This window comes from Marmota marmota, unplaced genomic scaffold (assembly GCF_001458135.2).
Source record: "Marmota marmota marmota unplaced genomic scaffold, marMar, whole genome shotgun sequence".
NCBI lineage: Eukaryota > Metazoa > Chordata > Mammalia > Rodentia > Sciuridae > Marmota > Marmota marmota.
The window spans coordinates 852,326-863,183 of NW_025999983.1; the positions used below are offsets into that span (position 1 = coordinate 852,326).

Below are 10,858 nucleotides of genomic sequence, written 5' to 3' on the forward strand. Positions count from 1 at the left end.
TGGGGACTGTTCCCACACAAGCTGTGTGGGGACACTTGAGACCTTAGCCCATGACAGCACCTGGGAGCCGGGGCTGGGCCTAGAAGTGCTGCTGCCGCTGCCAAGGGCCCCGCTGCCCGGCAGGAAGTCCAGCACTCTGGACGCACTCTGGCCCCTGTCCCTGGGCTGCCCGGCCCATGATGGCCTTCCCCTGAGGGCTTGTGGGTAGCCCCAAGACCCTCTGTCCCACAGGTGTGCGAGCCGGAAAACCCGTGCAAGGACAAGACGCACAACTGCCACAAGCACGCAGACTGCATCTACCTGGGCCACTTCAGTGACCCCATGTTCAAGTGCGAGTGCCAGACGGGCTATGCGGGCGACGGGCTCATCTGCGGGGAGGACTCGGACCTGGACGGCTGGCCCAACAGCAACCTGGTCTGTGCCACCAACGCCACCTACCACTGTGTCAAGGTGAGGCCTGCGCGCAGTGGGCTCCCTGCTCCGGCGCCTCCCGTGTGCGGTTCTGTGCGGAGGTGGGGGTGGGGCCATGAGAGGAAGTGCCCAGGCTGCCTAGTGCCAGCTCCAGCCTGCGCCTCCTGTGGGCTGGGGACATGGGTCCCGCTGGCCTTGCCATCAGCCTGGTGGAAGGAGCGCTGTGCCCGGCTGAGCCCTCTTGGTGGGTCCCTTGCAACCCAGGGATCATTGCCAGGGGCTGCCTTCCAGGCTGGCTGCTGGGCCTGGGGCCGTGTGCTCCCCAGCACAGGTGCACAGACACCCCACACCTGACCTGGGGAGCAGAGGTGAGGAGACGGCGAGGCCCACACCTGGCCCTGGGTGGGTGTGCAGGGCAGGAAGGTCCCCAGGTGAGGTGGCCCCGACGGTCTCACAGCAGACATTGTTCTCCACAAAGACCCAGCTGTGCTGCAGGGTAAGGAGCGAGTCGGGGCCTGGGGAGAAGCCAGGCCCTTGGGGTCCACCCAGGGTGGACACAGTCCCGGGGCCCTGTGGCACTGTGAAACAGCAGGGGTGTCCTCTCGCAGTTCTTGAGCCCAGTGGGGAGCAGACAGCTCACGGTCGTCACCCCTTTCCTATCACAGGACAACTGCCCCCAGCTGCCTAACTCTGGACAGGAGGACTTTGACAAGGACGGAGTGGGTGATGCCTGTGATGAGGATGATGACAACGATGGCGTGAGCGACGAGAAGGTGAGGGCTGAGCTGTGAGCACCACACATGGGGGACTGCAGCAGGAGGGGACACAGCGGGCAGGAGCACGGGGCCTTCCCACGCCGCATTCCGATGCCCCCCAGGGAGCTGCTCCCCAGCCTCTGGTAAAGCCACTCACCCACAGAAGCACCGGGTGCCAGCACCGTCTGCAGTGAGTGTCCTTGCTCCTGCCTCCCCCAGCTGTGTAAACTCTCCTACCTGCCTCCTTCCTTCTGGAAGGGCCAGTGAGGGCCAGCTCACAGCGAGAGATTCCCTGGTCTCCTGAGAGGCTGCAACACAGGCAACACAGTGCCAGGGAGACTGATTACCTAGGCCGTGTCCAGCACTTTCCACGCCTGACTTCCAAACACCCTGGACTTGCTCATCCACCCACTCACACACTCATCCACTCACCCACTCACTCATCCACTCACCCACTCATCCACTCATCCACTCACTCACCCACTCACCCACTCACTCACCCACTCACCCACTCACTCACCCACTCACCCACTCACCCACTCACACACTCACCCACTCACTCACCCACTCACCCACTCACTCACCCACTCACCCACTCACCCACTCACCCACTCACTCACCCACTCACCCACTCACCCACTCACCCACTCACCCACTCACCCACTCACCCACTCACCCACTCACCCACTCACCCACTCACCCACTCACCCACTCACCCACTCACCCACTCACCCACTCACCCACTCACCCACTCACCCACTCACCCACTCACCCACTCACCCACTCACCCACTCACCCACTCACCCACTCACCCACTCACCCACTCACCCACTCACCCACTCACCCACTCACCCACTCACCCACTCACCCACTCACCCACTCACCCACTCACCCACTCACCCACTCACCCACTCACCCACTCACCCACTCACCCACTCACCCACTCACCCACTCACCCACTCACCCACTCACCCACTCACCCACTCACCCACTCACCCACTCACCCACTCACCCACTCACCCACTCACCCACTCACCCACTCACCCACTCACCCACTCACCCACTCACCCACTCACCCACTCACCCACTCACCCACTCACCCACTCATCCACTCACCCACTCACCCACTCACATACTCACCCACTCACTCACCCACTCACCCACTCATCCACTCACCCACTCACTCATTCACTCACTCATCCACCTACTCACTCACTCATCCACCTACTCATTCACTCATCCACTCACCCACTCATCCACTCACTCATCCATCCACTCATCCACTCACCCATTCACCCACTCACTCACCCACTCACTCATCTACTCACTCACCCACTAACTCATCCACCCACTCACCCACTTACCCACTCATCCACTCACACACTCACCCACTCACCCACTCACCCACTCACTCACTCACCCACTCACCCACTCATCCACTCACCCACCTACTCACCCACTCACCCACTCACCCATCCACTCACCTACTCACCCACCCACTCACCCACTCAGCCACTCACCCACCCACTCAGCCACTCACCCCCTCTGCTCGTTCCTTCGACTTCACCTTGCTTGGTTGGCTCTGTCTTCCTGTGCACCTGGAGGCCAGCCCTTTGATGTGTGCCTGACCTACACTGTGGTGCTCTTTCTTAACCTCTCCCTCGTGTTCCAGGACAATTGCCCCCTACTCTTCAATCCCCGGCAGTCAGACTATGACAAGGATGAAGTTGGGGACCGCTGTGATAACTGCCCTTATGTGCACAACTCTGCGCAGATCGACACCGACAGCAATGGCGAGGGGGACGCCTGCTCTGTGGACATCGATGGCGATGGTCAGTTGCTCTACTCATTTCAGTGACACGTGTTAGTGTTCATTAGAGTTGGTCTGGGCAGGGTTTGCGCATCTGAGGGTTCCGCTCACTGCAGCGAGATTTGAAAGGGTGTGACATTGACCTTGTAGGTCTGATAAGAACTCTAGAGGCGATTAACACGTGGGTGTGAGTACAGGGGTGTGCACAGGTTATGTGCACATGCCACATCCTTGCACAGGAGCTGAGCACCCTGGACTGGGCTCCGTGGGCGCCTGGACCCGGTCCTCTACCAAAGCTGGGACGATGGCACTGCACACGCAGTGCTTCCTCTGCCCTCAGCTGCCTCTCCACACTCGCATGAGCTAAGGACCCCGCAGCACACAGCTCTTTCTCTGGGCCCACCCTCATGGCGCCCTTGCGTTTTCCCACCTGTTGGGAAAGCGGATGTCGTGTCCCTTTCCCTGACCCCTCCTCGCAGCCCTGCACCCTAGCCCCCTGCCAGCTTCGCCAGTGCACACCCTGTTGAAGTTCCCTGCCTCATTCAACAGCCTGTCCCCATGCTCCCCCTCGTCCGTCTGCCGCCCCTCCCACAGGTCCAGGTCCCCAGGGGCACAGCAGGGCAGCTGCATGGTGTGGCCTCAGACACGCTGTGGCTGGCTCCTTGCTCTGAGCCCTCCTGCCCACAGAGAAGGAGCCCACGCCCCTCCCGCCCGTCTCCGTCCTGCCCTCAGCAACCACCCTCAGCCCCTCTGACTCACTCTATGTCCTAAAGTGCACTCTGTCACTCTCCAGCCAGTTTCTGCGTCCTCTGGCCCCAGGGCACGTGTGCACTCAGGCGTCCCTTGGGCTTTGTGTGCTTAGGCAGAGCCCCACTTCCCGAGCTGAACCGGCATCTGCCCCCTGCTCTGAAGCCCACGTGCTCTTAGGAGTCTCTTGACCTGGACCCCAGGCGACCTCCCAGGCCTGCTCCACTGGCAGGGGCCAGGCCAGGGCCCCCAGGTCACCTCGCGCCGCGGACTCTGCGTGTTGGTACTTTCTTGGTCATCTGCAGGATCGGGCCCTGCTCTTTGCTTTTCTTTAAACTCTGGTACTAGTAGGACTCACTGTCCACCTCAGAGCTCTGAAACACGTCTCACATCTAGAGCCCGCCGTCCCTGCCCGTCCCTGCCTGTCCCCGCCGGGTGGTGCCCGGCCTGTGCACCTGGAGGGCAGGTGATGAGCCGGGAGGAGGGGCAACGCTGGACTCGGTGTTCCCTGTGCCTGTCCAGCAGTCGGGCCAGGCGCTGGAGCCAGCTGGAGGAGCCTGTCCTCACCTGCTCGCTCCGGCAGGCCTGTCCACGCTGGGCTGTGCCCGGCTCCCAGGAGTCTGTGGACTCTGGCCTCCCCACCTCCCAGTCCTTGCACGGCCACTGAGTGAAGGCGCGTGAGTGGCTGAGGGAGGGGCTGTTCCGACTGTGCACTAGCTGCTTTCTGCTTTGACAACAGACGTCTTCAACGAGCGGGACAACTGTCCCTACGTCTACAACACCGACCAGAGAGACACGGACGGGGATGGAGTAGGGGACCACTGTGACAACTGCCCGCTGATGCACAACCCGGACCAGGTGAGGAGTGGCTGTGTGCAGGGCGGGGCCTTAGCGGTGACTGGGGGGGCCCTGGCTCCCGTCAGCAATGCCAGCCCACAGCAGCATACTGGGAAGAGTCCCTGCTGCAGTGCTGTCCCCATGGCCATGGGCCACAGAGCACAGGCCTCTCCTCTCTGAAGTGAGATTGGGCTCTGTGTGGCGGACACCCTGCGACAAGCCTGAGTCTTGCTGTCATGTCCAGATGGCCTCCGCAGGAGACTGGATGCAGCCCCGAGTGCGTGGCAGCAGATGCTGCGAGACAGCTTTGGCTGTGTGGGGGAGCTTTCTCCAGAGAGCACACACGGTGTCCCTTAGGTGACCACATCCCTGCAGGCCCAGGGCCCAGGTTCCTGGCTCCTGACCCCTCCCTCTGTGCACCTGGCACCTGCCCGAGGTCTCACTTCCCAGACCCCTGCCCTTCCTCCCGAGACACTCACCAGCGCGTCCCCTGCCCTGTCTGCAGACGGATGTGGACAATGACCTGGTGGGAGACGAGTGTGACAACAACGAGGACATCGACGACGACGGCCACCAGAACAACCAGGACAACTGCCCCTACATCTCCAACGCCAACCAGGCTGACCACGACAGCGACGGCCAGGGGGACGCCTGCGACTCGGACGACGACAACGACGGAGTCCCCGACGACAGGGACAACTGCCGGCTGGTGTTCAACCCGCAGCAGGAGGACTCGGATGGTAGGCCCAGGGGTGCAGGGGGTGCAGGGGGACCTGGATGGTAGGCCCCTGGCCCAGGGGTGCAGGGGACCCAGATGGTAGGCCCCTGGCCCAGGGGTGCAGGGGGACCCAGATGGTAGGCCCAAGGGTGCAGGGGGTATAGGGGGACCTGGATGGTAGGCCCCTGGCCCGGGGGTGCAGGGGACCCGGATGGTAGGCCCCTGGCCCAGGGGTGCAGGGGGACCCAGATGGTAGGCCCAAGGGTGCAGGGGGTGCAGGGGGACCCAGATGGTAGGCCCAAGGGTGCAGGGGGACTCAGATGGTAGGCCCTGGCCCGGGGGTGCAGAAGAACCTGGATGGTAGACCTCTAGCCCACGTGTGCAGGGGGACCCAGATGGTAGGTCCCTGGCCCAAGGGTACAGAGGGACCTGGATGGTAGGCCCCTGGTCCACATGTGCAGGAGGACTTGGATGGTAGACCTCTGGTCCACATGTGCAGGGAGACCTGGATGGTAGGCCCCTGGCCCGCGTGTGCAGGGGGATCTGGATGGTAGGCCCCTGGCCCGCATGTGCAGGAGGACTTGGATGGTAGACCTCTGGTCCACGTGTGCAGGGAGACCTGGATGGTAGGCCCCTGGCCCCCTGGTGCAGGGGGACTCGCAGGGTTGCCTCCTCTGGCCTGTGTGTGCAAGGGGGACCTGGATGGTAGGCCCCTGGCCCACATGTGCAGGGGGATCTGGATGGTAGGCCCCTGGCCCACATGTGCAGGAGGACTCTGATGGTAGACCTCTGGCCCACGTGTGCAGGGGGACCCAGATGGTAGGTCCCTGGCCTGTGGGTGAAAGGGACTCGAATGGTAGGCCCCTGGCCCACGTGTGCAAGGCAGAGAACTGTGTGGCAGTCCCTGTGGCCCGCCCACCAGGGACCACAAGGATTCTGCCACAGGAGGCCCTGGGGCGAGGCCCAGCCTTCCCAGCCCACCTTGGGGCTTTGGCCTCTTGCTGTGTCCTCCACAGAGGACGGAGCCAGGTATGAGTGCATGTTGGAATGATGAGGGATCTGGGCATCTGGTAGCCCCAGTCCTTTGACAGCCTCTCGGAAAGGAGTGCGTGTGGCGTGTGAGGCACCAGGAGGACTCGGTGTGAAGTGGGAGTTGGGCCTGGTTTGCCAGCAGCCACGGTTAGTAAGTGGTCTGCAGCTGTCCAGGATCTCAGGCAGGAAGGCACCCTAGTGGAGTCTCCGGACAGCAAACGGTGCACCGCTGTGCTCACTGGTGTTGGGAGGATAGGAGCAAGTGGCTGGGAGCGCAGAGCTGATGACCCAAGTGCCCTTGGGAAGACGCACGTCCCTACAAGGGGACAGGCAGGATCCTGGGGCGTTGAGCCTCACTCAGAAGGAAGCGCACGGGAGACTCCCTGAGACCTGAAGGGCACTCCGGGGACCCTCCCTGGACAGCAGCAGGGATTCAGCGTAAACCCCAAGCTTTGGGTGGACTCAGGAGCACAGAAGTGGGGCTTCCACAGCTGCCCTGTGGGAGGCGGGTTTTCTGACTGGGGCCCTCACCCAGGGGCTGGACGGAGGAGGTGACACGCACCTGAGTGTTCTCGTGTCTTAAAACGTCCTCCACGGGAGCGTGCCTGGTGCTCACAGGGAAATACGACTCTGAGCAGAGCTGGACCCTGGCATGAGGACTGAGGGGACAGCCAGAGGCCAGGCCTGGCCTCCAGCTGGACATCCTTCCCTCCTTCTAAAACAAGCGGCAGTGCGATGGGCTAGGTGACCGCGCTGGGCCCACGAGGCCACGGACTGGGCAGCTTTGAAGTCTCCCTGTCCATCTCCCTTTGCATACTCAGGGGGTATGCAACCCCCACCCTTCCGGTCTCATTGAGAATTTGACCAGAAGTCCCCCCAAAAGGAAGCCCAAGCTTCCTCGTTTGTGTGGGAGCTCTGCCGAAGATGAAGTGGCTGCTGAGGAAGCCACTGAAGAGCCGGGTTCCGCGGGGCCCTCTGGAAGGCGCCCAGGCCTCCTGGCCCCAGCGCAGGGGAGAGCAGGGGCTCCGGCCGGGCGGGGAGCTCTGTGCTGCCCTCCTCAGTGCAGAACCCCAGAAATCTGGAAAAGCCCCACAGAAGTGCTCATAGGTCCAAGCTGGACATCTCAGACACGTCCCTGCCTCCGCAGCCTCGGACTTCAGAGGGCCTGAGCCGTCCCCTCCCCCGGGAGGAAATGGTGAGCCACCCACCGTGTCCCTGTCTCCGCTTGCTCCTTACGAACAGGTGATGGGCGAGGTGATATCTGTAAAGATGATTTTGACAATGACAAAGTCCCTGACATCGATGATGTGTGTCCTGAAAACTATGCCATCAGCGAGACGGACTTCAGGAACTTCCAGATGGTCCCCTTGGACCCCAAGGGAACCACCCAGATTGACCCCAACTGGGTCATCCGTCACCAAGGAAAGGAGCTGGTCCAGACGGCTAACTCAGACCCCGGCCTCGCTGTAGGTAAGCCTGAGACCCGGGAGATGCCACCAGGCACCCACAGGGACCTGCAGGGTCACGCGGGCGGGAATCAGCATGACCACTACAGGAGGCCCCAGCTTGCTCGTGTGTGAGGCCATCTGCCCACACCTGGCCAGGGATCGGGGTGCCTGAGTGTGCCCTGCCACGCCATCTTGTCCCGTCACATCACACAGTGAAGGCTCCTCCGGGAAAACTGCCCTAACAGTCTCTTAGATCCCCTCATTGACCTTACGCTGCAAACCCGCTTGGAGGAGAAGGAGTGTCTGCAGGCCTCCCAGGCAGCTCTCCACGACCTGGCGGGGGCTGGTGGGGTGCCCAGTGCTTCCCACGGATCCCCGCGTGTCCCTCTGGAGTGCAGGCTTCGACGAGTTCGGGTCCGTGGACTTTAGCGGCACGTTCTACGTCAACACGGACAGGGATGACGACTACGCGGGCTTCGTCTTCGGCTACCAGTCAAGCAGCCGCTTCTACGTGGTGATGTGGAAGCAGGTCACCCAGACCTACTGGGAGGACCAGCCCAGCCGGGCCTACGGCTACTCTGGGGTGTCCCTCAAGGTGGTCAACTCCACCACGGGCACAGGCGAGCACCTGCGCAACGCTCTGTGGCACACGGGAAACACAGAGGGGCAGGTGAGTGGCCAGCGCCAGCTTCCCTGACTCGGCCTGCGTCCCCACACCTTCCCATGGTGGCCTGCTCTTGTGAATCTTAACTAAGTGACAGTCCTTTTAGTGACCACTACTGAGTGCCTGGTGTTTCCAGAAACTGGATTGGAACTCCTCTTGCCAATTAAACCTGTGTCTACTCTGTCTGTGAGACAGGGAGGACTGAGTTCCAAGCTGTAGGTGTTTTGCCCTCAGTCTCGAATTGAGGAGGCAGAGGTCCATGACTGTCGGGCCAGCACCTGGGTTCTGACCACTGAGCCACGTGGCCCTCGGCATGGTATTATGCCTCACATGCAGTGCTGTGTGAGGTACAGGTGTCTGTGTGGCAGACTGTGCCAGGGATGGAGGAACAGAGTCACAGGGTAACTCCTGGGGGGAGGCTCAGGGCGCCCAGCGGGCTCAAGAGTGATGTCTTCCCCTCAGGTTCGCACCCTGTGGCATGACCCCAAAAACATCGGCTGGAAAGACTACACTGCCTACCGGTGGCATCTAACCCACCGGCCCAAGACAGGCTACATGAGGTAAGGCCCTGCTCTTCTGAGAGGATCCTCACGCAGGACCGCCTCCCCGCACACGGCAGACTCGTCCAGAGACAGCGACACCCAGGAAATGCTGTCCTCTGGGTCCTCAAAGTTAGAAGGTCTCTTTAAATAAATGACGTATCTCTATAATATTTCATTTATTTAAAAGAAAACTGTTGAAAAGTAGACAATGAAACTTGTTAAAGTAGCTTGGAGGGGGGGGGGGCGTCTTCCCTCTCTAGGGACACCCGAGGCAGGGCCACCACTGAGGAGAACCTGCCCGCAAAGGCCGCGCGCTTCCCCCAGCCTGGACCCCTGGTGGTTGGTCACCTCTGACACGTGCCTGGCTGGACTGAGACGTATATTTGAGTGAAATTGTTCACAACTCTCAAGGCAACAGATGTGCATTCTATGGCCCAACTGCGTATTGCATTTGTAATAGATTTTGACTAAAGTGAGATGTGAACAGCTTAAAACAATGTCTTGCGACGTTAGTAGGCGAGATTCAGCTGAACTCTGTCTGTTTGCTGTGCGGAGCCCAGGACCCAGCACTGCCCGGCAACCTCTGCTGCACTGAGCTCACCCAGGCCCTCGGGTTCTTTGCAGAAGCCAGGAGCCCAGGCTTCTGTGGGTGGGGTGTGTGGCCCACGGAGGGCCCCATCACTCAATCACGCTGGGTCCTCCTGGAGAGCACCACATGTCAGGCTGCTCAGGGCAGGGACAGTAGGGCCGGCGCTGCCCTCACGGCCCCTCATGGTGGGAAGAGGCCCGGGCGCCCACGGTGTGAGTGAGATGTGAGAGATGGAGCTGCGCCCAAGGGCAGGACCTGGCGTCCAGGGAAGGGGAAGGGCCCCTCACCCTCCACACTGCTCTGGTCCCTCAGGCAGGGGCCCCTGCACACCAGAGGCTGCGGCACACGGAGCTCAACTTCTTCCACCCCAACCTTATTTGCAGAGTCCTCGTGCACGAGGGGAAACAGGTCATGGCGGATTCAGGACCAATCTATGACCAAACCTATGCTGGCGGACGGCTGGGTCTGTTTGTGTTCTCTCAAGAGATGGTCTACTTCTCGGACCTCAAGTACGAATGCAGAGGTGAGCGCACACCAGCGTCCGCCGTCAGGGGCTGGCGTCCCACACTCCCGTCACAGAAGCCGCGTGCCCGAGCAGCTAACCCACGCAAGGCTGTGCCTTGGGGGTCGTGGATTCCCAGTGCCGGGTTCATGGGGGAGCGCGGCTGTGGGGGTGTTGTTGTAGTTTGCTTGTGGTTTTGAGTTGAATTTGAAAGCATTTGTAGGACAGACACTTTTTGATCATTCATAAGGCTTAACCCCACAAACTAGAGCCTGCAGCTTGCTGTGCTGGCCACACGTTCTGGGCCTCTAAAGGCATTTCAGATGATTGACCTTGCTAAAAAATGAAGAAATGAAGGGAAGAAGAAAGAAAGGAAGGAGGAAGAGGAAGGGAAGGAAGAGAGTTTCTTTCTAGTTATACACCTACAAGTGTATTAAAATACCATAAAACTGGAAGGGAACGCGACTGTTGTCTAGTCTAATTCCATGCCTTTACAGATGAGGTAAGTGAGACTCGAGATGCTTCTCAAAGTTCGCACATGGAAAATCTCATATAAAGCAAAAGGGAGGGAAGACAAGAGTCTTCTTTCTCTGCTTGCTTCTGGTAAAGTTTTCTTTTCCTTATATTAGGGTGACATTGAGGACATCCTATGTTTCCATCCATCCATCCACCCATCCATCCACCCATACACTCATCCACCCATTTACCCACCCACCCATCCATCTATCCATCCACCCATCCATTCATCCATCTATCCATCCATCTACCCATCCATCCACTCACCCATCCATCCATCCACCCAT

General features: G+C 60.6%; 1 protein-coding gene across 3 annotated transcripts in view; it reads left to right on the forward strand.

The window, feature by feature from the left end:
* Thbs2 (thrombospondin 2) overlaps positions 1–10,858 on the forward strand; it is a 32,081-nt gene that overhangs the window by 17,314 nt on the left and 3,909 nt on the right. For all 3 annotated transcript variants that reach the window (XM_048805782.1, XM_015498589.2, XM_048805783.1), the window contains 9 exons: positions 232–450; positions 1,077–1,184; positions 2,839–2,998; positions 4,463–4,581; positions 5,066–5,300; positions 7,553–7,780; positions 8,157–8,428; positions 8,885–8,982; positions 9,937–10,076. In XM_048805782.1, the coding sequence (XP_048661739.1) occupies positions 232–450; positions 1,077–1,184; positions 2,839–2,998; positions 4,463–4,581; positions 5,066–5,300; positions 7,553–7,780; positions 8,157–8,428; positions 8,885–8,982; positions 9,937–10,076 (1,579 nt within the window). The remainder of the gene's footprint in view (positions 1–231; positions 451–1,076; positions 1,185–2,838; positions 2,999–4,462; positions 4,582–5,065; positions 5,301–7,552; positions 7,781–8,156; positions 8,429–8,884; positions 8,983–9,936; positions 10,077–10,858) is intronic.